Genomic DNA, 27,982 nt, shown 5'->3' on the forward strand with positions numbered 1-27,982 from the left:
AGCTGAATGTGTGTGCTAAGCACACACATTCAGCACTGCTTCATCACGCCAATACAATGCATTAGCCAGTGCTGATTGGCCAGAGTACGGAATTCGGCCAATCAGCGCTGGCTCTGCTGGAGGAGGCGGAGTCTAAGGTCGGACCTGAATGGAGACTGGTGTGGAGCGATCTTAGACTCCGCCTCCTCCAGCAGAGCCAGCGCTGATTGGCCGAATTCCGTACTCTGGCCAATCAGCGCTGGCCAATGCATTCTATTAGCCCGATGAAGTAGAGCTGAATGTGTGTGCTAAGCACACACATTCAGCACTGCTTCATCACGCCAATACAATGCATTAGCCAGTGCTGATTGGCCAGAGTACGGAATTCGGCCAATCAGCGCTGGCTCTGCTGGAGGAGGCGGAGTCTAAGGTCGGACCTGAATGGAGACTGGTGTGGAGCGATCTTAGACTCCGCCTCCTCCAGCAGAGCCAGCGCTGATTGGCCGAATTCCGTACTCTGGCCAATCAGCGCTGGCCAATGCATTCTTTTAGCCCGATGAAGTAGAGCTGAATGTGTGTGCTAAGCACACACATTCAGCACTGCTTCATCACGCCAATACAATGCATTAGCCAGTGCTGATTGGCCAGAGTACGGAATTCGGCCAATCAGCGCTGGCTCTGCTGGAGGAGGCGGAGTCTAAGATCGCTCCACACCAGTCTCCATTCAGGTCCGACCTTAGACTCCGCCTCCTCCGGCAGAGCCAGCGCTGATTGGCCGAAGGCTGGCCAATGCATTCCTATGCGAATGCAGACTTAGCAGTGCTGAGTCAGTTTTGCTCAACTACACATCTGATGCACACTCGGCACTGCTACATCAGATGTAGCAATCTGATGTAGCAGAGCCGAGGGTGCACTAGAACCCCTGTGCAAACTCAGTTCACGCTAATAGAATGCATTGGCCAGCGCTGATTGGCCAATGCATTCTATTAGCCCGATGAAGTAGAGCTGAATGTGTGTGCTAAGCACACACATTCAGCACTGCTTCATCAAGCCAATACAATGCATTAGCCAGTGCTGATTGGCCAGAGTACGGAATTCGGCCAATCAGCGCTGGCCAATGCATTCTATTAGCCCGATGAAGTAGAGCTGAATGTGTGTGCTAAGCACACACATTCAGCACTGCTTCATCAAGCCAATACAATGCATTAGCCAGTGCTGATTGGCCAGAGTACGGAATTCGGCCAATCAGCGCTGGCTCTGCTGGAGGAGGCGGAGTCTAAGGTCGGACCTGAATGGAGACTGGTGTGGAGCGATCTTAGACTCCGCCTCCTCCAGCAGAGCCAGCGCTGATTGGCCGAATTCCGTACTCTGGCCAATCAGCACTGGCTAATGCATTGTATTGGCGTGATGAAGCAGTGCTGAATGTGTGTGCTTAGCACACACATTCAGCTCTACTTCATCGGGCTAATAGAATGCATTGGCCAGCGCTGATTGGCCGAATTCCGTACTCTGGCCAATCAGTGCTGGCCAATGCATTCTATTAGCTTGATGAAGCAGAGTGTGCACAAGGGTTCAAGCGCACCCTCGGCTCTGATGTAGCAGAGCCGAGGCTGCACAAGGGTTCAAGCGCACCCTCGGCTCTGATGTAGGAGAGCCGAGGGTGCACTTGAACCCTTGTGCACCCTCAGCTCTGCTACATCAGAGCCGAGGGTGCGCTTGAACCCTTGTGCACACTCTGCTTCATCAAGCTAATAGAATGCATTGGCCAGCGCTGATTGGCCAATGTATTCTATTAGCCTGATGAAGTAGAGCTGAATGTGTGTGCTAAGCACACACATTCAGCTCTACTTCATCGGGCTAATAGAATGCATTGGCCAGCGCTGATTGGCCAGAGTACGGAACTCGACCAATCAGCGCTGGCTCTGCTGGAGGAGGCGGAGTCTAAGATCGCTCCACACCAGTCTCCATTCAGGTCCGACCTTAGACTCCGCCTCCTCCAGCAGAGCCAGCGCTGATTGGCCGAATTCCGTACTCTGGCCAATCAGCACTGGCTAATGCATTGTATTGGCGTGATGAAGCAGTGCTGAATGTGTGTGCTTAGCACACACATTCAGCTCTACTTCATCGGGCTAATAGAATGCATTGGCCAATCAGCGCTGGCCAATGCATTCTATTAGCGTGAACTGAGTTTGCACAGGGGTTCTAGTGCACCCTCGGCTCTGCTACATCAGATTGCTACATCTGATGTAGCAGTGCCGAGTGTGCATCAGATGTGTAGTTGAGCAAAACTGACTCAGCACTGCTAAGTCTCTGCATTCGCATAGGAATGCATTGGCCAGCCTTCGGCCAATCAGCGCTGGCTCTGCCGGAGGAGGCGGAGTCTAAGGTCGGACCTGAATGGAGACTGGTGTGGAGCGATCTTAGACTCCGCCTCCTCCAGCAGAGCCAGCGCTGATTGGTCGAGTTCCGTACTCTGGCCAATCAGCGCTGGCCAATGCATTCTATTAGCCCGATGAAGTAGAGCTGAATGTGTGTGCTTAGCACACACATTCAGCTCTACTTCATCAGGCTAATAGAATACATTGGCCAATCAGCGCTGGCCAATGCATTCTATTAGCTTGATGAAGCAGAGTGTGCACAAGGGTTCAAGCGCACCCTCGGCTCTGATGTAGCAGAGCTGAGGGTGCACAAGGGTTCAAGTGCACCCTCGGCTCTCCTACATCAGAGCCGAGGGTGCGCTTGAACCCTTGTGCAGCCTCGGCTCTGCTACATCAGAGCCGAGGGTGCGCTTGAACCCTTGTGCACACTCTGCTTCATCAAGCTAATAGAATGCATTGGCCAGCACTGATTGGCCAGAGTACGGAATTCGGCCAATCAGCGCTGGCCAATGCATCCCTATGGGAAAAAGTTTATCTCACAAAAATCACAATTACACACCCGATAGAGCCCCAAAAAGTTATTTTTAATAACATTCCCCCCTAAATAAAGGTTATCCCTAGCTATCCCTGCCTGTACAGCTATCCCTGTCTCATAGTCACAAAGTTCACATTCTCATATGACCCGGATTTGAAATCCACTATTCGTCTAAAATGGAGGTCACCTGATTTCGGCAGCCAATGACTTTTTCCAATTTGTTTCAATGCCCCCAGTGTCGTAGTTCCTGTCCCACCTCCCCTGCGCTGTTATTGGTGCAAAAAAGGCGCCAGGGAAGGTGGGAGGGGAATCGAATTTTGGCGCACTTTACCACGTGGTGTTCGATTCGATTCGAACATGGCGAACACCCTGATATCCGATCGAACATGTGTTCGATAGAACACTGTTCGCTCATCTCTAGTTATTTTATTATTATTATTTTTTTTTTGAATGTTAGTTTTTGACTATGCACTTAGCTTGGGTCAGCGGGTTTCAGACCATGAATCATGCAAGTATTTTTTTCTTTTTGGTCCCTATCACTGAACAGTAGATTTTTTGAGACTCAAGAGCGCACTTACTCCGAACAATCTCCTTAAGACTCAGGTGTATTACAGAAGCGTTAATGGAAAATTTCAATCCTATTGTAAAGAAGCTGATTGTTCTCTAAAAGTTGTCTTTGTTTTTATGATATTGTTATGCAGATACTTCTAAGCAGCAAAGAAAAAAAAAAAAACCCACGAGTGCTATTTTTGTTGTTCTGTTAAAGCAGCGAATCCCGTCTGTAAGGCTCAGCGTGAGGCTTTTATACTCAGCTGGAGAGAGAAGTTGTCTGGAAATTAAATAGAGACAGACATGGGAAAGTTGATGGAGAAAAAAAAAAAACACTTTCAAAAATATACAAAAGAGAGAAAAAGAAATCATGTATACACGACACAACAAATAAAATACTGTACAGTAAGAACTAAGGAACAAAGGGGGAGTCAGGATGAATTAATGATTTGTTACATTTAGATTCTATTTATAACATTTTTATTTTCACATGTTTTATTTTTACTTTTCTGGAAGAAAATTTTCCTTTTTAGCAAACGCCAAAACAGCATTAAAATATAATGTGTTCATAGACTCAGATTTCTAACGATGAGATTAATCTCCATTCTAGGATATTGGGCAGAGGCATACAAATTATCTCAGCTGTATATAGTGGCTGACCATCCATCCATAACCTTTGGTATGGAGGCAACATGGTGGTTCAGTGGTTAGCCTTGCAGTGCTGGAGTCCTGGGTTCAAATCCCACCAGGAACAACATCTGCAAGGAGTTTGTATGTTCTCCCCATGTTTGCGTGGATTTCCTCCCATTCTACAAAGACATATGGATAGGAAAAACAAATGTACATTGTGATCCCTATATGGGATATATATCACAATCTACATTAATAAAAAAAATAAAGAATAAAAAATAATAAATTTAAAAAATCAGGGTATATTTACAAAACTCACATAAGCACAGTTGTGTGTCCTAATCATCTTTAAGACATCTCTCTACTTTTTTCTTCAATTAGTGGATAGGAACACATTGACATTTTTTTTTAACTAGGTTCTGAATCCTCTTTCCAAGTTTTTCCAAAATTTGAGGTTCTGTTTTTTCCCAAAGTCTTCTGATCTCTTCCAGTCACCTGGGTGATGTCAGGGAGTACTGAGACACGTAATTGGGGTGCATCAATGTCATGACCTCTCCACTTATTATAATGGGGATTCAAGAGACCCCAAAAGTATAATAATAGCACTAGAACAAGTTCAGTCTGACCGAAAACTTATGGGCAAACCTCGTGATTATTACAAAGATGAATGTCCTAAGGTTTGGCCATCACTACGTGCAACATTTGTGATGGTGGTCTGTGTACCCTTGAAACCCCACATGTACAGGGTAGAAGGATTTTTATATGTATTTATTTGTGTTGCCTATAGCACCAACATGTCTTGCAGTACTGAACAGACATTGTCATCACACATCTGTCCTAGTTGTTATCTTATCTTGCTTTGTCTAGTTGGACTCTCAATCTCATTTCCCTACCTAATACATATACACACAGTAGGGACAGTTTCATAATAAGTAAATTGACTGATTACTGTAGTAGATGTTATAGAGTATGAGAAGGCACCTAGAGGAAACTTATGGAAGCCCAGGGAATACGTTCAACCTCTAAATTTGAATAAGATTGTCTTTTGCCGGACCTCTTGGGATCCTGTTTAAGGGTCCATTCACATGAAGGAAAAGGGCACTTTATTTGGTGCTGAATTTTCAGCGCTGAAAAAATGCCTCCCATTGACTTCAATGGGTGCCGCTAGCTTTTTTTTTTTTTCCACTGCCTGAAAATTCCGCTAGTGGATAAAAAAGCTAGCGGCACCCATTGAAATCAATCCGAGGCTTTTTTTTCAGCGTGGAAAATTCAGACCCTTAGGGCTCATTCACACGTGAACAAAGGGGTGGATTTTGACAGTGGATTTCGCTTCAAAATCCACCCCTTTACAATGGTGGTCTATGCAGACCACCGGGCTTCTTTTTTCCACTAGCGGTGGGCTGCTGCTAGCGGAAAAAAGAAGCGACATGCCCTTTCTTCAGGTGGAAGCTGCGGCGCGCTGGACCGCGGCTTCTGCTTAGCGGCAGCACCCTCCTGTGTCGGCTCATTCGTTTGAGCCGACATAGGAGGGGAAAGCCGCAACCGCGATGGTCGTGTCAGGCGGGTTTTCACCACTCTTTCTCTGACTACTCTCTCTGTGTCAAAACCCGTGCGGGCGCCCCACGTCTGAACTAGCCCTTAGTTTGGAATTATTTCTGTGCTCCAACCTAGGCCATCCAAAGGATCATCTTGGAATTTAGAGGACTAGATTAACCAGGGGGGGAAGTATACAAAGATATGCTATGCTCGACTTCTTTTCCCACTGCTGTAAATCCCAGAATATAGTAACATAATAAATCCCTGTACTTAACATTTCTATAGGATGATTCACACTCACTCTCACATCCTATTGTACTTCTCATATGTTTCTATGACTCATGATACTAGGTATTGTTGTCTTTCATATAAAAGATTAAACCAGGGTCAACCCTATATAATAGTTGCAGAAAAATGATAATGGAGATTTTGCTATCATTTTGCTATTCCCCGTCATCCAAGGCAAATATTGATCAGGTATATTGTCATTGTCGTATGAATAAGACAACAATAATATTCAAAATTCTCCCTTTTCTTAACACATGTATATTCTCAAATTTCTGTGCGCTATCCGATATAGTACAGTGGAGGAATCTGTATTAGACATGGATGCTTCAATAATGTCTGAGGTCAATCATGTCAAACACATGACATGAGCACATATGTAAGAGGTTAAGCTGGTTTCACTCAGTCTTGCCCCCGACTTCTGCTAAGGCTGCAAATTTAGTATAAATTGCACACAACACAGTCCAATACCCCAGTTACTCATTACTGCCACCTACCAAAATAATGGGCTCAGTAGGAAACCCCAGCATTTACACTCTGGTTTCCAGCAGTGAATGCTCACTCTAGGAAAGCTATGGACTCTTTAGAACATACAAAAAACTAAACATATTAAAGTTGTAAACCTTCATACAAAAATATACAGTGCTTAAAAAAAATAGAAAAGAGGCAAAAGAACAATGATTAGAGATGAGCGAGTAGTACTCGCTATTCGAATGTAAAAGTTTGATGCAGAACCAGCATTGATTGGCCGAATGCTATACAGTCGGCCAATCAACGCTGGTTCTTCTCCTACCTTTACAAGTCTTCAATTAGGGAGAAGTGTAAAGCTAGAACTGAGATGGGAGATATCCCTGCTCATGTGTAGAGGTGTGTGAAACCAGAGACTGTGAGGGTAGGTGGCACATGAACTTCATAGCTACAATATTGCCTTTGTGGATAGAGGGAAGAGTTAGTGCACACATATTGAAAAGAAGAGACAGTGACTGACCCAGGGAGTACCATTATCTGACCTCAAATCGAGCCATGGAGGAAATTCCCAATCATCTTACCTTCATTATATCAATGAAATTTGACATAAATATATCAAGTATATAAATATGTTTGAAATGTCACCTGTAAAATTTTGACCTGCTATTGTCTACAGCACTGCCTACTGAGTCTTAATCCTGAATTCACTATCAAGAGCACTCCAACAAAACATCCCAGTCTTTTCCATCCTTGCTCACCACCTTTTTCAGGATATTTTTTAAGGTTATGTTAAACCGTTCTACTAACCCGTCTGTCTGGGGATGGTAAACAGATGTACACAACTGTTTGATATTAAAAAGTTTACACAATTCCCTGGTGACTTTAGACATGAACGGGGTACCCTGATCTGTGAGGATCTCCTTGGGTAGTCCCACTCGGCAAAACATGGCGAACAACTCTTTGGCTATCAATTTTACTGACGTGTGCCATAGAGGGATGGCTTCAGGATATTGGGTAGCATAGTCTATGACTACCAGAATATGCTGATGCCCTGAAGTGGGCTTAACTAAATGACCTACCAAGTCCATGGCAATCCTTTCAAAGGGCACCTCAATAATGGACAGAGGTACCAGGGGGCTTCGAAAATGTGCCATGGGAGCATGCAAGTAGCACTCTGGACATGTTTCACAAAACACTTTAACCTCATGGTATACCCCCGGCCAATAAAAATGCTACAATATGCAGTCCAGCGTTTTTGTGGCACCTAGGTGACCCCTTAGAACATGTTTATGTGCCAACTCCAGCACCGTCCGGCGATAAGGCTGGGGTACCAGTAATTGCTCTAAGGTCTTGCCTCGCACCGTGTCAACTCAGTATAACAACTCCTGGTTGACAACCATGTGGGGGAACACCTCATCAGCGCCTGGGCGCTGAGACACGCCATTGATAACACTAACATTTTCCCAGGCCCTTTGCAGAGTGGGATCCTGGTGTTGTGCAGTACCATAGTTATCATGAGACACTTTCAAATCTGACATCTGAAGTTCAGTCCAGCCTCCTCAGCTTCACCTGCCATTACCTCTAGGGGAGACATAGAGCCACAACCCTCTTTTAACATGGTCACCCCTACGGCAGGAACCCTAGAGTCCTGGTCATTAGGTTCAGGCTCAAGGACCTGACCAGACAACACTTGTGGTATTCTTGGGGCTGTATCCTCTGACCCTTGCTTTCCCCGCCACAGAGTCCAAAATAAGGGAAAGTCCCATCCCAGAATGAGGTCATGGGGTAAGTTCTTAACAACCCCTACCTCATGTCGGCTCTCTCCACAGGGGGTCTGGATGGAGACAATCATGGTTGGGTAGTCCCTTATATCTCCATGTATTCACAGGACCCCAACTGTGTATCCAGTGACAGGCCCGTGGTCAACATAGTTCCCATTAACAAGGCTCACCCAACTGCCAGAATCCAGTAGTATCACCACTAAGCACCCAGCCACGGTCACCTGGCACAGGTGGCGTTCAACAACAGTGTCTGGGGTGGCAGAAGTGTATACAGGTGCAGCATAGAGGGACGCCCTCCGACCCAGGCTGCAGTCCACGGGTTCTGTGGCACGGGGACAATTAGCTGCAACATGGCCTGGCTCGTTGCACTCCCAGCAGATGACAGTCCTTCTCCCCTGGGTCACTACCTTATCCTGGGGAGTCCGAGATAAATTAGCCCTCTGAGTCTTGGGAATTTGTGGGATTTGGGGGCGACCCTTCCCAAGGGACTGTGTAGCGTAATATCGCTCCACCAACCCCACCAATGCATTGGCATTTCTTGGGTCACCATGTCCCACACACCTCTGGATCTTACCAGGTAAAGACCTCAGGTACCGGTCTACGACAACCCGCTCCAAAATCTGCACTGGGGTCAATGTCTCTGGCTGGAGCCACTTCCGGACAAGTTGTACAAGGTGGTGCATTTGTGACCTTGGTGGTAACGCCTACTGGTATTCCCAATCATGGACTCTTTAAACCCGGACATTCTGGTCCACACCCAGTCGGGCCAGGATTTCTGCCTTCATGCACTGGTAATTACATGCATCCTGTTCACTCAGGTCAAAATAAGCTTGCTGGGGCTCAGCAACTAAGAAAGGAGCCAACACCTCTGCCCAGAGCTGCAGTGGAAGTCTCTCACTGGTGGCCACTCTTTCAAACCCAGTCAGATAGGCCTCTTCATTGTCCTCTGATGGCATCTTGGTGAACGCTTTACGGATCTCTTTCCTGGCAACCCGCTCTGGTTTTGTTGGGTCGGCCTTTTGCTAAGCAGTCAGCAACATGGACACCTCCTTGGCCAAAAGACGGTTGGTCTATTGTTGCGCTGCATTAGTCTCTGCAAGTTTCTGCTGTAACTGCTGGTTATTCTCTTGTGGCATTGCAGTAGCCTCTGCATGTCTCTACTGCTGCTGATTAGCCAGTATCAGCTGTTTCACAATCTCCTCCATAGCTGTGGCTTTCTATTTCAGCTTGTGTATGTCTCACTGCACTTATGCCCGCATCCGAAGCACCATATGTGGGGAATCGCTCAGGTAGATGCTTGTAGCAGTGCAGGAAACAGGGACACAGACACTGGGTTCAGGCTTTATTCACTTGTAGTGCATACATTGCCTTTGCAAAGACACACATAACAAAAACAAAATCCTTCTTGGCTGAGAACTGACTTAAACATAGGAACACTTTTCCCTGACTATACAGGAGACTGGCTACCAGTCTCCCACCTTGGCAACAACAACGGGTGGCACAGTACCTGCTCTGTAGGTTTGGTATGGAGAGATCAGCTCTGTCAGTGTGGTGCCACCCTGCTAGTCTTCACACTCAGACTGTTATTAGGGCCTGATTAGTCAGCTGACCTCCCTGGTGTGGGTCTTTACCATACACCCTTTAGATGCCTGGCTGGAATGTACCTGTCTTCCCAGACCACACCCTTCACTCTCTCACAGTATATATACAAAACTCCCAAATCTCCATTGCTATTTATGAATATCCCTGATGATCTGCTCCATTGTAATAGAATCTTAGTTTGGTGTCAATGGACAAAGGAAATCGATAACTTGAAAGTGCTCTACATTTCCCTTTCTATGTGACAGGTAGGCTTGAGCAGGGCTCGGAGCTTTGTTTCCAACTACAACCTAAACATTGTAACTTGACCTTGACTTTAAAGCCTTTCGCAAACCTATTCGCTGCCAAGTTCTTACTTGGTAATGCAAATTGTAATGACACCTACCAATGCATCATAATACTTCATTCTATCCTGCAGTCAGTACTCTAAAGGAACACAATGTATCATAGGGAAGACATTTATTGATGACTGTCTAGGGTTATTCTTTCCCAGAAAAGCTTAGGTTTGTCTGGAATTCTCTACTGGCCAGATTCCGATGAATCTTAAATCTTGTCTAATAACTTGGATACCCAGAATCAGACTTAAGGAGAATTGGGACTCTGTCTATGCTATAAATCTTATATGCCAGTAATGTATTCCCTGTTATGGTACAAGGATACATAAATGGGTTGTCAAAATTAAATATTAGATTCTTCTTATCAGGGAAAACATAAGAAAAAAAAATCAGTTTTATAAAAAAATATTTCAGTATACCATTTGCAGGGTTCACTTACTTATAAGTTATAATATGGCCTTTTTTAGGTGGCTGCCTGAGGCTCCTGGGGGGCTCATGGCCTCCTAAATTTTTAACCCACTTAGAAGTGGGCTGTGGTGGCTGTAGAATTTTACATGTACCTGTTAATATACGCTAGTCTTCCCATAAACAAGGGGGCATCACGATAGTGGGGAGAAAGGGGGGTGCATACCAACTTCCAGAGATGTGCCCCCTCCTGTACTCTATAGTCATTATAAATAAAATTGCCTTCAGCTTCTCTCATTTGATCCCTGAGTTCTTCAGCGTCTTGAGTGCACGTGCAATTTATAAACCCTACCTTACACTGGGAACGGATAGAAATGACAATTGATATGAATATTTAGTCAGCTGATAATCAGCTCATTGAGATGGGCCCTGAAAACTTTAGTCTGGGGGAAGTTCCCAATTTCCATACAGCCCAATTGGCCATTGTTGCTTTCATTTGCCCCTGCATCCAACTATTGGGACCACACTAATAGGAGTGAATGGGCCACCGTGCTCAATCAGCTTTTCTTTGCACAACCATCCACATGAATATACAGGCAACTGCAGTTCAGCCATAGAATCAGTGGGTGTCTTAGAGGACGAACCACCACGAATCTCAGTGATGTCATATCCTAGTAAGATATGAGATGGGAATATTCCTTTAACACCTTGTGAACCAAATGTATCCATCTCTGTACACCACTCTAAAGCCGAATTGTGATTGGCTAATGGTGTCTTCTAATGAAAAGAGATGCGTAGATGTTGTGTTCTATTTTTTCTGTGATTATTTAAAGGGAATATTCATGATGTTTACTTCCATAAATCTAGTTCTCCTTTCTCATATCTTAGGTTTAATCCCCGTTTCTTATGCTCTTATCATTTACTAATTTATTATTAATGTTTGACTTTATACAAAGTTTAGTATTTATTTAAGCAAACACATTAAAGCTTTACTTGGTAAATGGGTCATGAATATGGAAGAAGTCAATAAATATGATCCATTCCAAAGTAGGACATTTTTAGTTTTTTCATCTGTTTATTGTTATTTAGCTTAAAGGTATTTCTGAGAAAGACGACGAGCTTATCCTTAGCGCAGGCAATTAACGCGTGATCAGTGGGAGTCTTACGCTTGGAATAAGGAGATGTCGAGTTAGGATTAGTATCTGGAATTGGATGTATTTCTGGAAAAAAAAAAACGTGTCTGCGTCAACACTGTAAGAACAGCCCATCGTTTTTTTAACCACTTCAATGCCGGACCAATATCCCTGGTTTAGGACCAGACACATTTTCGTTTTTTTCCGTATATGCGTTGTGTGTGTATATATATATATATATATATATATATATATATATATATATATATATATAAATTTTTAATAGTCTCCATAAGGTTTGACAGCCACTTTAATTTAGAATATACATTTTTGAGACAATTTCTATGAAGCAGACTTCCCTGAACGGATTACTAATGCAGATTCGAACGAGGCCTTAGACCTAGAACTTTGAGGCAGACTCCAGGCCCTGGCTCCTTGTGGGTGAATGGACCTAATCGATGGGGGCTGTTCAGAATCCACTCCAAAATCAGCATCACATTCTGCCATCTGAATGGGACCTTAATGTGCTAACTAGAGATGAGCGAACAGTAAAATGTTCGAGGTTCGATATTCGTTTCGAGTAGCCCCTCAATATTCGACTACTCGAATCGAATATCGAACCCTATTATAGTCTATGGGGGGGGGGGAATGCTCGTTTCAGGGGTAGGCAAGATTCGATCAAATTGAACTTACCAAGTCCACAAGTGAGGGTCGGGCTGTATCCTCCGAGAAGTCTTCTCCTTGTAGCGTCCCCACGGCATCTTCCGGCTCTGAATTCACTCTGCCAGGCATCGGGCCTGGGCAGAGCCGACTGCGCATGTGTGTGAATTCAGAGCCGGAAGACGCCGCGGGGAAGCTGCACGGAGAAGACTTCTAAAAGTTGGAGAAGAACCAGCGTTGATTGGCCGACTGTATAGCATTCAGCCAATCAATGCTGGTTCTGCATCAAACTTTTCCATTCGAATAGTGAGTGATACTCGATCGTGTATGAGTATTTTGAATACCATAGTATTCGATCGAACACCTACTCGATCGAATACTACTCGCTCATCTCTAGTGCTAACTACACTCTATTTTCTGTGTATAAAGTCAAGTTAAACTTTGCTATATATGGAACTAAAGTTATAACTCTATATCTATATACATTTGTATGTATCTATTTTATAGCTTTTTATACTTTAGTGTATATATGATTAAAAAGAATCCCTGATTTGATGTGTACAAATAACGTGCCATGTCTGGAGCTAAGTCTTGGTCCCAAGAGCAACAATGATGATGTCGCCAGCACATTTGTCACAGCAAATGATGAAGTAGGCCACAGTAATAGGTCAGACCTTTTATCACTTCTGCATGTCTTTTACTTGTTCCATTTTTTTTATATTTGTTGTTGACTATAGTAAGTCACGAAAGTCATGTGTATTAATGTAGGCGTCTGAGATAAAGTTGGCATACCGAGGTGAACTGTCATTAATTATGTTGGTCACAACCAGCACCTTCCATCTTCTGAGACTCTTATGAAGGGCAAAATTTGACTCCCCTGATAAATACTCTCATAAGTATCTGTCAACAGAGAGATATTAATTATTGTCGCTGCCCTAATATAGGTCTACTTTATCATAGCCTCAATCGTTACCTGTTCCATCTGTAACGTTATCCGGTGCCATAGAGAACATTACACCGTTGACTGATAGAGACGCAGGCACATATTTATCAAGTGGTCTGATAGAAAAATATGATACAATAACTCTCTGGGCACAATGGAATTTTCCGACTTCGCAAACACAAAAATTGAGTTTTGAAAAACTTTACTAATATTTATTAAACCGGGATTAATAGAAGGTAATAGGTTTACGGAGTCCAATATACACAGGAGTCTATAATTTCTATATTGTGTTTCTCGGGCGAGTGCGTAGCCTATACTATTATACTATAATTTGGTAATTGAGTCAGAATTTGTTATGAAATATTATCATTCAAATGGATAGCAAATTTCTTAAAAAAATACTAAGAAACTTAATCCCTCCAAAGCAATTTGACGAACAGTCTTCACCTCCTACCATTTTGTGTATACAGTACATCAGACCTATATGTTGTATAAAGATGTGGCAGGCGTCACCCCGACAGCGACAGTATGCTTTGGCGATAATCTAGCACCCTTACTCTATTTATGAGGTGTTTTTTAAGATTTGCGTTTCATAGGCCGGTCTTAATAAAGAATTAATTACTGATTTATGAAGAGGTCGCGGCACACTCATGTGCCTAAGTGAAGATCTACACCAGTTAATATCCGGTGTAGACTTCTATTATATACCAGAAAACTGGCAAATAGACATATCGGACAAAGGTGTCTCCATTCCATTCCTGTTTCCCACCCCACTCAGTCCCCATTTGCACAATGTGGTGAGCGAGATGTAGGACAAAGGTTGTGCCATACATTTGGCACATGAAGGGGCCTTGCATCATGTGTGTGCCACTATATTATCTCTCCGGGATTGAAAACTTGGCGTAGAGAAGGGATTTTTTTGCATTAAACATTTTATTGAATTTTTTATGTCCAAAAATACAACAAAGGACATGTACACTGTCTAACAATAAGTATTTGGACACCTATGGTAGAATAGAAAGCAACATTTCTTCCGATTCAATAGTTGGTAGACCCCAGCAGACACTTCCTTACGGATGGGATTGATGGACACAATACTCCCAGATGCCTGGTGACACTCCTGGTGTATGTGAGCCATCGGTTGGGTGCGGTTTCTCTGGCCAGCACCCATCGGTCTCTATCTCCCAGTTTCGGGGGTCTGCCAACTCGGGGCACATTCCGACAATCACCGTTTTCCTTCCACTTTGTAATCACATAGGCCACTGTCAATTTAGGCTAAATCAGTTCTCTTGCTATGTTACTTAAGGATCGGCTATTTCTGTGGTACCCCACAGTTACCCCTTTCTCGAAATTGGACAACTCTGCACTTCGTGGCATCTTGCATGTGACTAATGCCAAGGCTGTGTTCTATTTTACGGCGGAAGGCGTGACGTCCATCACAACCACAGATATCTTCATTCACTTGGGTGTCCGAATACTTATTGGTGGCAGTGTATAACAAGTAGGAAGTGTGGCAAAAGCAGGGAGGAGAGAAAGGTTGAAAGGTTGCACCAAAACTCTACATTGGGAGGGCAAGACTTTAGGTCAAGTGGGAGGGTGTAAAAGGCTCTTGAGCAACATAATAGAAAACTCTGAATTTCTTAACGTGGTACATTTAGTATCCACCTCATAGAAATTATTTTGGATTGTAGGTTGGACTCGATGTATCTATGTCTGTGTTTTTCAATCATATCCACTATGTAAATAAGAATCAGATGACAGCAGGTTTTCTTGCAGTCGGTCACCCATGGCCCTGCACAGGAGCTGTAGACATAACATTATACATATATAGTCATGTTAGATACATTAGAGCAATAAAGCAACTTTGTTGTAATGCAGAATATACTACAATAACACTTCAATTCCTAATTGTAACATTAAGAGCAAGCTTACAAATCTATTCTCATATACTGTTCTCCTGATGCCGACATCTAAGGCTGGTCTGTCGTGGTCGCGCATATTCTTCTTTTGTTTGAGATTATGTGGGGGAAGGAATGTTACACTTATATTGAATATCTTCAGTTCTTAGAGCTGATGTTCTCATAAATCTTCTTAACTTCAGAGCAGGTCAGTATTGCAGAGGATTTTTCTATGTCTCGCTGCAAGGTTCAGAGATTAAAAATGTTATTGTTTTTTATTTTTTTATTGTAACAGTATTCGGGGGAATTATACCTAAACTAACTTTCTAACTACTAGAAGGAATGGCATATCTTAAGAATACTGTTTCCTTCTCACTTTACTAGGCTGCTCTCCTCTTCCTCCTCCTCATCTTCATTTAGGCTATTTATCTGTATAGAATCCATATTCAGCTTGCACACAGAAGTCTATGGAGATGGAAACTGGTAATCCACTTATTGCCCTATTTTGATCAGTGACAGAGTCTTATCTTGAAGATACAGCAGTGTTGACAAGACTCTCTCACTCACAGTCTAGCAGGGCTTAGCATCTGCAATTATTTGTGTGTCTTTTCCAAAAGCTCCTCCCTAGGGTTGAGCCGATCTTGAGATTTCAGGATCGATTTTAAAATCTGATTTCCGATCATTTTCTAGCCGATCCCAATCGTGAAATTTGCTCGATCGCCGATCGGGATGCGATCTTTCCCGATCCCGCTCAACCCTACTCCCCCCACGTCCTTCTCCATAGACATCTATTGAAAGTATCACCACCTAATAAGTGTTGATGGCAACCTATAATTGATGGTTTTCCAATTTTTTTTCCCCCACACAGAAGCACACATGGCTTCACAATATGCAGGAGACAGGAGTATACCCCCACTCACTTCATTTGCCTTGTTTCACGATTCCCACCACTCAAGGTGGAGCGTTATGTTAATTCTAAGGATCACTGCGAATTCTACAGGTCAGACTCCCACCAATGAGAATGTTATGACGAATAGAGGTAGATCGGAATACCTATTTAGAGACTAAATGACTAAAAAGGTCTTTGAACTTGCCCAAATATTTTGGGAAAAAGTGGATTTTATGTTACCATTTATATTATATTATAACTACTTTTCAAGTACATGGTCATAAAATAAATCTTTAAAGTAGATTTGGTACTATCATATGATGGCCTAGAGTGGAAATAATCAATTATTATTACTTTTGAGACCGGGTGAACAAACAATTTTATGCTGCATCCCAAATATTATCGAGGGTATTTTGATAAAAGTAAAGATGAAACGAGTGATGATGTATATACTGATTTGTTATTTGTATTTTAATGTATACAATGTGTATGGTTTTGTAATGTAAATGTTGTATATTGTTTGCACCATTAACTATTTTTCTCCCGTCAAGTAGATGGCTGGTTACAGTAACTGTCTACAATGTATCGAATTCCTTGACTTAACCATATGCTTCATTCTCTTAGTGTGTGATCTGAATTCTAACCCATGTCACTCTGTTTGTCTCACCATTTATCATATTTTGTTACAATATATTTTCTTTCTTACAGTAAATGAGGGAGGTATAAAACAAGCATCAAATATGTGCCCTGATCCCGGAGAACCAGAAAATGGGAAAAGAATAGGCTCGAATTTTAGGTAATACTTCAATCCCAGTAAAGAACATATGGCTGGTTTATGTTATAAATTATATAATACATGTATGAATGGAATCCCATGGAAAGACTAACCAATAACCAATAGCACATGACCATCTTTTATTACTTAACTTTCCTTTTTTTGTAGGTGGATTATACCAGAGGTATATTGTATACTGTGCTCATCTGATTTTCCAAATTTTCAGAATAATTAAGTTAACTCTGCTATTAAGATGTACCTACATATAAGGGTTACCCTATATATACTGTACTGTAAATATTGTCTACTAATGGTATCATAATATAGGCTACCATATGGTTTAACCATTAAAATCACTCATAGCATTATCATTCATCAGACGAACCATAGGATGTCCATTGTTTGCTTTCTTATGAAAGATATTTACTAAGTGGATGGAGATACTGTAGAGAGATAATGTGGATAGATATTTCAGATCTATAGATACTGTAGATAGATAGATAGATAGATAGATAGATAGATAGATAGATAGATATGATGTAGATAGATATGAGAGAGATGGTTGGATAGGTAGATAGATACTTTAGATTAATATGTACTGCAGGTAGATATTTTAGATAGATAGTTACTATAGATAGATAGATAGATAGATAGATAGATAGATAGATAGATAGATAGATAGATAGATAGATAGATAGATATGAAATGAATACTTTAGTTAGATGAGTTAATATACATTATCAATCTCCAAATACCTTTTTTCATTGTTCTGACAAGCACTAAAATAACTTTTCTCTAGAAGAACAATCTCCGCTCCCTGTAGAATGGAAATTACAATTATCATTTCTGGTCTTTTTCCACTTTTTCAGCCTATTAGCTGGTGGAATCTCTCAGGCTATCATGGTCACGACTAGACACAGGTGTAAATGTGGCCCATTTTAGCACATCTAGTATGAGCTTGACTTCTCAGAAAAAAGAGGGCACAGCTTAAATATGACTAAATGCATCCAAATTGTGCCAAAAATTTGTCATAATAGCCCGGCTCAATGTAAGTCATATAATAGGAGATATAAATTTAGACTAAATAATCAAATGATATTGCATATTTATCATTAATAGATAGATTATCATTAATAGAGATAGATAGATAGATAGATAGATAGATAGATAGATAGATAGATAGATGTTAGATGCGTAGATTGATTGGTAGAAGGATGGATGGATAGACAGAATTGCAGACTAGTACTGTCTAGAGACCATTTAATGGGAAAGGTACAAGCCTCAAGCATTAGCCTCTATTATCCTCCACAATTTATTATAATTTTTTTAAGTAAAATGGCAGCACTCCAAATATTGAATTTTTTTTTTTTAGAAATTTGGATTTATTCTATTGGTCCAGTACAAGTATATGGTCGGCATGTTGAATTGTAACTTCTTTTGTTCTCGCGGAAAATAAGGTATACACAACACCCAAAGCTTTCCGAAAGTGGCTTACATCACTTCTCAACGCACATTTGACAAACATGTATCCTTGGGGGTACATGTGGGGGGTGTTCAGGAGATATAGCTGTCAGCCAAATGAGGGTTAGTTAGAGATGGGTGAACCAATTCATTCCGAACCGAGTTCAACCCAAATGTGCTAAATTGTTTGGTTTCTCTAAACTGAACAATTGTGTATTTGTTTAAGAGTAACTAAATTGGCCACTGTGGCATCAATTGTGGCAAATTATTATACTCTTGGGTCAATTCTAAAACCAGTCAGGGACCCCAAGTAGGGTTGAGCGATCGGGAAAGATCGGATCCCGACCGGCGATCGAGCAAATTTCACGATTGCAATTGGGATCAGCTGGAAAATTATCAGAAATCAGATTTTGAAATCCCAAGATCAACTGAACACTACTATATATATAATATACAATTAGGGATGAGTGATCGGGATTGGGAATGATTGGATCCCGATCAGATTTCGAGCAAATTTCACAATCGCGATCGTCTGGAAAATGATCGGAAATCGGATTTTAAAATCAATCCTGAAATCTCAAGATTGTATCAACCCTAACCCCAAGCCACCCAAACCCAAAACAAGCCTTGGGAGGTTTGCTCATCTGTAGTGAAGGTATATGGGCACGTACGCCCCTACCTACAGCATTGTATAGTCTCTGTAGGTAGCAGTAGACACTTACCACCATCTACAAGACGTATGCATGCAAGAAAATTATAGAAAAATCATATTTCTATTTTATCCATCTTGGACTCAATCCGATTTATGAAAGGTCAAGTTCTAAATACTCGAGAAAAAAAATAAATGTGTTAAGAAATTGCAATAAATGAAGTCCTGGTTTACAGACTTTGTTCTCCTTCACCTAACCAAATGCAAATGAATTCCGTAAATAGAAAGCAGAACGTTCCTTATTGGTCAGGGTCTGCAATTTCTTCTTTCCTAAAGAGTCAAGTATTACATTGAATCAAATCCCACTTTGAGCTCCTCAGACAATCATATTTTATTAAAATGACTTCTCATGTGAGCGGAATACTTCGATGAAATCACGCCGTTTAATGAGTGGATGTAAAAGAATAGATAGATGGCGTAGATTTAAGGAACTGTTAGAACAGGTTCTTCACCACCGGCTTTGTGCCTGCGATACATTCATTATAGAAGAGCTTGGACGTAATTGAACCGTGTTAACGGTACGAGGAATTCCTGGATGGCGCTCACAAGCAACAGCAACATGTCAGGAAATCTACTGTGGTGTATGGAGATGAAGCACAAAGTGCTCCGAATCGTAGTCGTAGAACAAAGATACTTGGCTCCTTGTGCAACGTGTCTACATTCCAGTAATATGTATCAAGCCTACCCAAAGGGCTTCGGTTACCTAACAGAGACCACAAGGGTGACCCCATGGGGTCCATTGGGTGGTAGTTATTGCTAAACTTTTTTAAGGAGAGCAGGCACGGATGACGAATACCTCTATATACTGGTGCAGTACCATACTTTGGAATATAGATTGCAAACTATTCCAAAGAATTACTACTGACAAAACGCATTGACACAATATACACTGAGCATGTCCAATGTTTAGTATTACGTAAAGGCTAAAAGTATTGCTGACTCATATTAAGAATTGAGGATCGGACATTGAGCACCCCCATCAAACAGCTGTTCTTAGTAGCTCATACTCATAGATTGGAGCAGGAAGCAGACAGCGCTGTTCTCCGTGTAGTGGTCAGACCAAGGTATTGCAGATCAGTTCTTATTCACTTGAATGGGAGCTAAGCTGACTCAGTTTAGTCACTACAGACAGAACCAAGATGTCTGCTTCCTGCTTCATTTTCTGTGTATAAGCTGCAAAGGACAACAGATCGGTGGGGGTGCTGATCCTTCACTAATCTGATATTGATGATGTGTCCTTAGGAAAGGTCATCAGTTATTTTAGCCTGGAAAAGGTTCCCATACACCTATAACAAGTCAGCCGAAGGCTTGTTTGTCTGACAGCTATTCCCTGTGACTTCTTCATACACTTGCATACTTGGCTTGATGGAGTATGCAAATATTTTCAATGAGAACAAAGGACTGAATATGAAATTAAACATACCCAATCCCTTTTACTGCAATGATGCGTTGATCGAGAACTGGGAGATCCTAGGATATAGATAGATAGATAGATAGATAGATAGATAGATAGATAGATAGATAGATAGATAGATCACCTTTTTTAGAAATAGTGCTGAATAGTTTACTTTTGTCACTTAACAAAATCAGGTTAATGAAAAGAAATGTAAATCCCATCAATATTCAGTGTGACCTTTGCCCTTTGCCTTCCATCAGTTCTTCTCGGTACTTGCAGACAGTGTTTGGCAGAACTGGGCAGGGAGGTTGTTCCTGCCGCCATCTTGGAGAACTAAGCCCAGATCTTTTGTGGATGTAGGCTTGCTCCAATCCGTCTGTCTGTTCATGTTATCCCAGACAGACTAGATAATGATGAGATCAGGGCTCTATCTGTGGGGGCCATATCATTACTTCTAGGATCCCTCTTCCAAAGGGCAAAGGTCACACCAAATATTGTTGGGATTTTTTTTTCTCTTTTCTTCATTCACTTAGTTTTTTTTTTAATTGAAAATAATGTATTAACCCTTTCCACCTTTGTAAGCATTCCACAGTAGAGATCTGTAGTAAGAATTTGAATAAATGGATATACATATATAGATATATAATTTTAATTTATTTATTTATTTTGACATGTAAACAGCATCCCCCCTCCATATTCGCACTGCTACTCATCAACTATCTTTTTTAATTCTATCATATCGTATTCTGTTCTGTTTTCTTATAGCCTCGGTGCAACAGTTCTGTTTTCTTGCGATGAAGACTATGTTCTTCAAGGTGAAAAAAAAATCACCTGCCAAAGAATTGCAGACGTGTTTGCAGCTTGGAGTGACCACAGACCCGTGTGTAAAGGTAGGAAGACTCAATATTGGGATGCCTGAAGAATAGATTTAGAGATCCATACAGTCAATGAGAAAATGACTGTTTTCCTTCTATTGGGGTGGGGGAGGGGGTGTAACTATTGTCAGGGTCATTATAAAATAAGGGTTCAGGACAAAAGCTTAGCTCTCCCCATCACTTATCGTCAATGGTATAATCCTTTGCTTTCTGCCTTCAGCTCTAGAATACGAGGTGTTACTTTTCATTGTAATCCTGCTTGTCATTATAATTTGATGTCTATGTTCCCAGGAAATGGGCAGGAGGGATGTGGCCAACGACAAAGGGGCGGGGTTTGTTTAAAGTGAACTCCATATAGTGGACCTTCTTGGGTGAAAAATGGACATTCCAAAACTGGCTATGGTTGGGGCAAGGTCATGGTTGTGGCCAAAGTGTCCAAGGATTTTGTTGGCCACTGTTTATCGTGAACCTTATATTTCATTGGACTTTTCAGGATAAGCTTCTGTATGTTTATGAAGAATAACACCGTGTTTGGCCATTGCTTATATGGTGCAGTTTTTAGTAGTCACCCCCTCTTAATGCCACGGCTGTTTTAATAGATTAGTGGCCCTATTGACAAATTGTACTCCTCTATCCCCATTCCCATGGACTTGCCACCAGGTTCTGGCTGTAATGATATCTGTGTATTGGCGCCCATTGTGTCTCCTTGCAGTGAACATCATCTGCCAAAGGCTGAATAATAAAGTACTTTGGTTGTGATAGAAATGCCTATATGGCTCCAGTATCTGGCTAGGCTTGTAATAATCACATACTCCGTTCATTTATGCAAATTTTGTTGAAATGGCCTTGTCTATTTAACCAACACAGTCATTAGATCCCTTTCATATTTTGGAACCACTGAAACTGAAAAATAAAAGAAATCCTTCTAAGATAAGGCAATGATGGGTCTTACTAATAAAACTTATCTGAAAGGGGCTCTATTAGCAAAACCTAAAGAGAATGATCTACTTACGCATCGTGCACACTGGGCGGGCATTCAGGGTGTGTCTTCTTCTTCATCCACGTCTCCTCTTCCTCCAATGTCCTCGGGTCCCGTCCTCCTCCGGCGCTCGTGAACTGACATTGATAAAAAAAATGGCCTGGGCGCATGCGCAGTAGCTGTAGTAGAAACAGCATGCGCCCAGGTCATTTTTTTTTTATCAATGTCAGTTCACGAGCGCCGGAGGAGGAGGACGAGACCCGAGGACATCGGAGGAAGAGGAGGCGTGGATGAAGAAGACGGCGCACCCTGAATGCCCGCCCAGCAAGCACGATGCGTAAGTAGATCACATTCTTTTTTAGGGTATTATTTTAGAACGGGGGGGGGTAGTTTAATATAACATTTACGGCGCCTGAATAGCCTTTTTAAAGGCTATTCTTGCATATGTGGGGCTCTATCAGCATGATTTTGCTGATAGAGCCCCTTTAAAGGGAGTCTGTCAGCAATATCTTGTAGAAATTAGAAATGTCTCTACAGTTTACAGAGGCATAGGCGTAGAGCCCCATTTTAATATAGATCCCAATTTTATTCATATGCAAATGAGGGAATGTTTTTTTTTTTTTTTTTTTTTTTTTTGGGGGGGTGTATTATCTTATTTATGTAGATTGTGAGCCCCATAGAGGGCTCACAATGTAAATTTTTCCTTATTAGTATGTCTTTGTAGAATGGGAGGAAATCCATGCAAACACGGTGGAACATACAAACTCCTTGGCAGGATTTGAACCAAGGACTCCAGTGCTGCAAGGCTAACCACTGAGCCACCATGTTGTCCCGGTGGTGCTGCATTATCTTATCTGCGATCTTGCAACTATCCCTTCATTTGCTTATAACTAAAAATCCAATTTACAAGAAAATGGGGCTCCAAAGCTGAATAACAAGGGCATATGTGGAGTCACATCTACAAGATACTGGGATTAGATTTATAACCAATTGAATGTTGACAGACTCCCTTTAAGATAAACTATTTCTGGGATTAGGAAATACTTCTCAAAGTATTTGAAAAATGTATCTTTCGATTTCAGCTATCTAGGTCCATCATCACTTCTCCGTACATGTAAAGATTTTGTTCTCACCGACCCTTGGTTTACGAATGGATCTGTGACCATTCAGTCAGTTTTCTGTCCATGCGCTGTATGTTTTTTTTTTCATGGACAGAAAAATCGTTCCGGTGAAATAGGCCTTAGAGGAATTAGTATTCCAGTGAAGCAGATCAAACCTCTAATGTCTAACTAGAACTCACCTCCGCGCTGATGAAGTCCAACAAATCGAAACCGATCTGTCCGTAGATGAGTATATTGAGTTTGCTAATTCATGAGTAATGTAATGCCTTCTAGAAGGGAGCTATTGAGATGGATTTCCTCGCCGCCATTGTCTGTGGCTTTTTCTTTAAGAGAATTAGTGACATTAACCCTCGTAGACCCGTACATGTGTCCCACCAGTGGGATAAGTTAACCGATAGCTAAAGCTAGACCCGGACACAAAAGAAACATTGTTACAAAATTTCGAGGACATAAATCATGGTAAATCGGTGGTAAAGGAGTGTCCGGGTCAACGATTCCAAACCAAGAAGGACAAATAAAGAGGTAGCGGCGTCGTAGCGTTATCAAAGGTTTCTCCTACACAGAATTAGTACTTGTAATAGAATGAGAAAATGAGATTCAGGATTGTGATATTTCCTGTGCTGACAGCACATTGACAATGAGGGCATTGATGGAATTTGTAAGCACTTACTGAGAAATGAGGAAGCAGTGAAGTTGAAAGAGTTTGTGAACACAGAGGTAGATTACTGCAAGTCAACGTGAGGTACTCTGGAAGGACAAATCCTCTCGCTGTTAACCCTTTGGGTGTTGCTTATACGTATAGAATAGAAAATAGTCATAGTTTAGGTCTTCATTTCTATGTCAACAATTTTCCAATTTTTAACCACGACCTCAGTTTGCATAGGGATACTATTAAAATCTAAGTCTTAATATAATATATTTAATTATGGTAAATTTAAATTAAGACCATGATGTTTTGAAGGAAATTAAATTACCATGTATTGCAATGTTCTTGAAGGGGTTGCATCAACTTTATAGGTTATTCCCTATCAATACAGTAGAGGATAATGTCATGATCGGTGGGTCTGACTGCTCAGACCCCAACAATCCCAAGAACAGTTGTTCCATTACTCTTTAGTTAGTCTGAACCGAACCTGTCCTACCAAACTTCTATTATTATACCCTAGGGTCTAAAGATCAAGGGCCCAGGAGGTGATTAAACATATATAAACAGTGATACTCACCTCTCCTGGGCTCTAGCGTGGGTCTTTGGGCCTCACAGGAATTATAGGCGTCAGTGGTCATATGGATCGCACTGGTGCCAAAACGGCATTATGATGCTGGCGTAACACATGTTGTCTGTACACCTGCTCATGATCAGCAATATGAAGTGAGATGCACTAAAATAATAGTTGGTGAACCCTAAAAGTTTTGGGGTCAGGTCAACCTGAAATGTTTGCAAAATTTAGGGGCTATTGTGGGACATTCTGTGTGAAGGGACCACTATGGGATTTTATACTGTGTAGAGGGGCTACTGTGGGACATTATACATGGTGAAGGGGTCACTGTGAGACATTATACTCTGTGGAGGGACCAAGTAGGGACATCATACTGTATGAAGACCACTTTGGGACATTATACTGTGTAGAGGTGCTACTATGGGACATTATACTGAGAGGAGGGACACTATGGGAAATTATACTGTGTAGAGGAGTCACTATGACATAATATACTGAGTGGAGGGACCACTGTGGGACATTATACATGGTGAAGGGTCACTGTGAGACATTATACTCTATGGAGGGCCCAAGTAGGGACATCATACTGTATGAAGACCACTTTGGGACATTATACTGTGTAGAGGTGCTACTATGGGACATTATACTGAGAGGAGGGTCACTATGGGATATTATACTGTGTAGAGGGGCCACTGTGGGACATCATACATGGTGAAGGGGTCACTGTGAGACATTATACTCTGTGGAGGGGCCAAGTCAAATCAAACAGGCTTTATTGACACGTCCGAATAGGTATTTGGCATTGCCAAAGCTAGTAAAGTGTGTGTGTGTGTGTGGGGAGTTGGAGACGGGGGGGGGGGGGGGGGGGTCGTGGTGCATATGGGGGTGGATTGATTTTGGGTATAACAGTCCGTGGAGTCTCATCTTCCTCTTAGTTGGTGGCCGCTATATGGGGAGGTGGGGTGGGTGGTTTGGGGTATAACAGTCCGTGGGGTCTCATCTTCCTCTTGTTTGGTGACAGTTGGACACGTATTGGGCAGCGATCTCCACAGTGGACTCTTCTTCTCCCAGTAGGATGTAGAGTTTCCTCTACATCCTACTGGGACATAATACTGTATGGAGACCACTTTGGGACATTATACTGTATGGCGAGACTCTATGGGACATTAAACTGTATGTAGGCCACTATGGGACATTATACTGTGTGGTTATTATACCATGTATGGGCCAGTAAAGGAAGCATTTTACTATATGTGGGCCAGTAAAGGGAGCATTTTCACATATAGCGGCTACTAAAGGGGGTACTTTACAATGTGGTGCCAGGAAAGGGTGCACTATGCTGCGTGGGGGTCGGGCCCAAGTCAAAAGTTTGCTATGCGGCCCGGTCTTTGTTAGTTACACCCCTGGTTATAGTATAGATAACACCTTGGAAATCTGCAATATAAAGCAATTAATGACCCCAGTATTTTATATGACCCTGGTACAGTAGATCCATTGTGAATTGTAATTGTGTACTAAAGAATTTGTTCTCAATAAATTAGCTATGTTTCCAGGGTTCTATAGATTATAACCAATTAATATGGGCATGAGGCAGAACTTAGAAATTAAAAGTCTGAATCCAACTATTTCACATTTAGCGTTGGGAGGTTCAGATTGTGTGAATTGGGCAAGGCATTCCCATAAATGTGCACATAGCAGAATGGACACTGCAAATGGTTCATCATCCTAAAGCATAGTACTGAGCCAAACAGAATGACATTGCTCTGCACAGATGAAGCGTATTATGAAAGATATTACAAATACACACAGTGACATATGGTATAAACTAGACAGATGGTATCGAACGCTGGTTTCCCATGTAATATAGCATATACTTCTTAGTTTCCTCGGGGCATGTCTTAAGTAAATACTCTTCACATTATTTTTTTCCTGTTATTTAATAACTGAATACAAATACAACAATTGCAGTTATCGATTTAGGAAGCATTAGGCTCTGTTCACATTAGTGTCATGGGTTTTGTTTAGAATCGAGCCATAACAAAAATAGACGGAGTCATCTTCAACTTGACTCTGATAACTCACAACTAAAGCCATTGAAAGCAATGGGAAAAAGTGGAATTAAAGTGAATACAAAATGTTTATTTGACACATTAAAAGTCAGGTTAAGCTTGGTTACATCGGAGTGGCAAATCTATTTTTTTTATATATATAAATTGGGACAAATCCTGTTTCCAGGAAATCTGAACTATTAAAAAAATCACAAAAACTCTCATAGTTGCATCTGAGACACCCCCTTTGGTTGGATGGACGGCTACCGATCATGTCAGCACTGTGTCCATCCTGTCTATGCCTTCCCATGTAGGTTCAGGGACCTGCATATTAAGCATAGGGGGCACTCCGGGGCACACTTGTCAATTCTTCTATTCCTGAAAACTGACTTAAAGGGATGTTTTTGTGGCTCAGTTAGCGAGATGTCCCTCCTTGGCCAAATATGTGCCACAATGTGCGAAAGTAGACGAAGCGGGAAGGGAACGGAGCGTGACTGGGAGCTGCTGGGAGCCCTGGCTCAATCTATCTATTATAACTCAAGCTGGTTTTCTGTTGTGTGCTATAATGGAAATCTATTGACTGATTTATGAAGGGGTTGCCGGACTGTATTAAGACCGGTGTACAACACAATCTGCTCCACTATGCTCAGGGGGCCCTCAGAAGCTGGCGGCCATCTTTGGTAAATAAATAAATAAAAAAAATAAAGCCTAGTTGTTGACAAAATCGGTTTCATAAAACCTTAAGGGCCACCATGGTCATTTACTTACCATTCCATAGCTACTGCTCATTTTAATGTAAAACTTGTAGATTGATTTAAAGGGGTTGCCCAAGAGTTGAGATTGATGGTCCACCCTTAGGCTAGGACATCATGGCGCTCCCATAACCAACTGATCAGAGAATAGTTGATGGAAGTTTACTGTACACTTGCCATATTACACATTGCAGCTCAGCCCCCATTCAATTGAGTTGCAATATAGCTACAACAGCATGGCTCAGCCATTACACACTGTATCAAAGTATCTACTTTTGTCTCCCAACTCTGACCTAGATTTACTAATAGTGAAAACCTTCACCAGATTTATCACATGGCACATGATGGAGGATACATCTGGGCTATCTTTATACCACACTTCAGTTGGCTTATATTGGACCAGAATTTTAGGACACAATTTTGGCAAATTTTTGGCATATTTGAAGCCACACCCCATGATTGAGAAGCCACACCCACATACCAAGTCAACAATTTGTAACCCAAAGTACATTTGCCACATTGTACAAAAAATGAGCCACGTTGCACCAATAGTAATAGGGTGTCCTTCATAGATCGAGGCCACGAGTCAAGATAACTCCCATACAATGGCATCATTGGCTCGTACTGGGCCAATTATTTGGCGTTT

The 27,982-nt window shown here is 41.9% G+C and overlaps 1 protein-coding gene across 1 annotated transcript in view; it reads left to right on the forward strand.

Moving 5' to 3' along the window:
- The window catches only part of CSMD3 (CUB and Sushi multiple domains 3), a 1,052,627-nt gene that overhangs the window by 458,807 nt on the left and 565,838 nt on the right, over positions 1 to 27,982 (forward strand). The window contains exons 9-10 of the mRNA XM_075270295.1: positions 16,712 to 16,799; positions 21,110 to 21,234. Of these exons, the coding sequence (XP_075126396.1) occupies positions 16,712 to 16,799; positions 21,110 to 21,234 (213 nt within the window). The remainder of the gene's footprint in view (positions 1 to 16,711; positions 16,800 to 21,109; positions 21,235 to 27,982) is intronic.

The sequence above is a fragment of the Leptodactylus fuscus genome, chromosome 4, assembly GCF_031893055.1.
Source record: "Leptodactylus fuscus isolate aLepFus1 chromosome 4, aLepFus1.hap2, whole genome shotgun sequence".
Lineage (NCBI taxonomy): Eukaryota > Metazoa > Chordata > Amphibia > Anura > Leptodactylidae > Leptodactylus > Leptodactylus fuscus.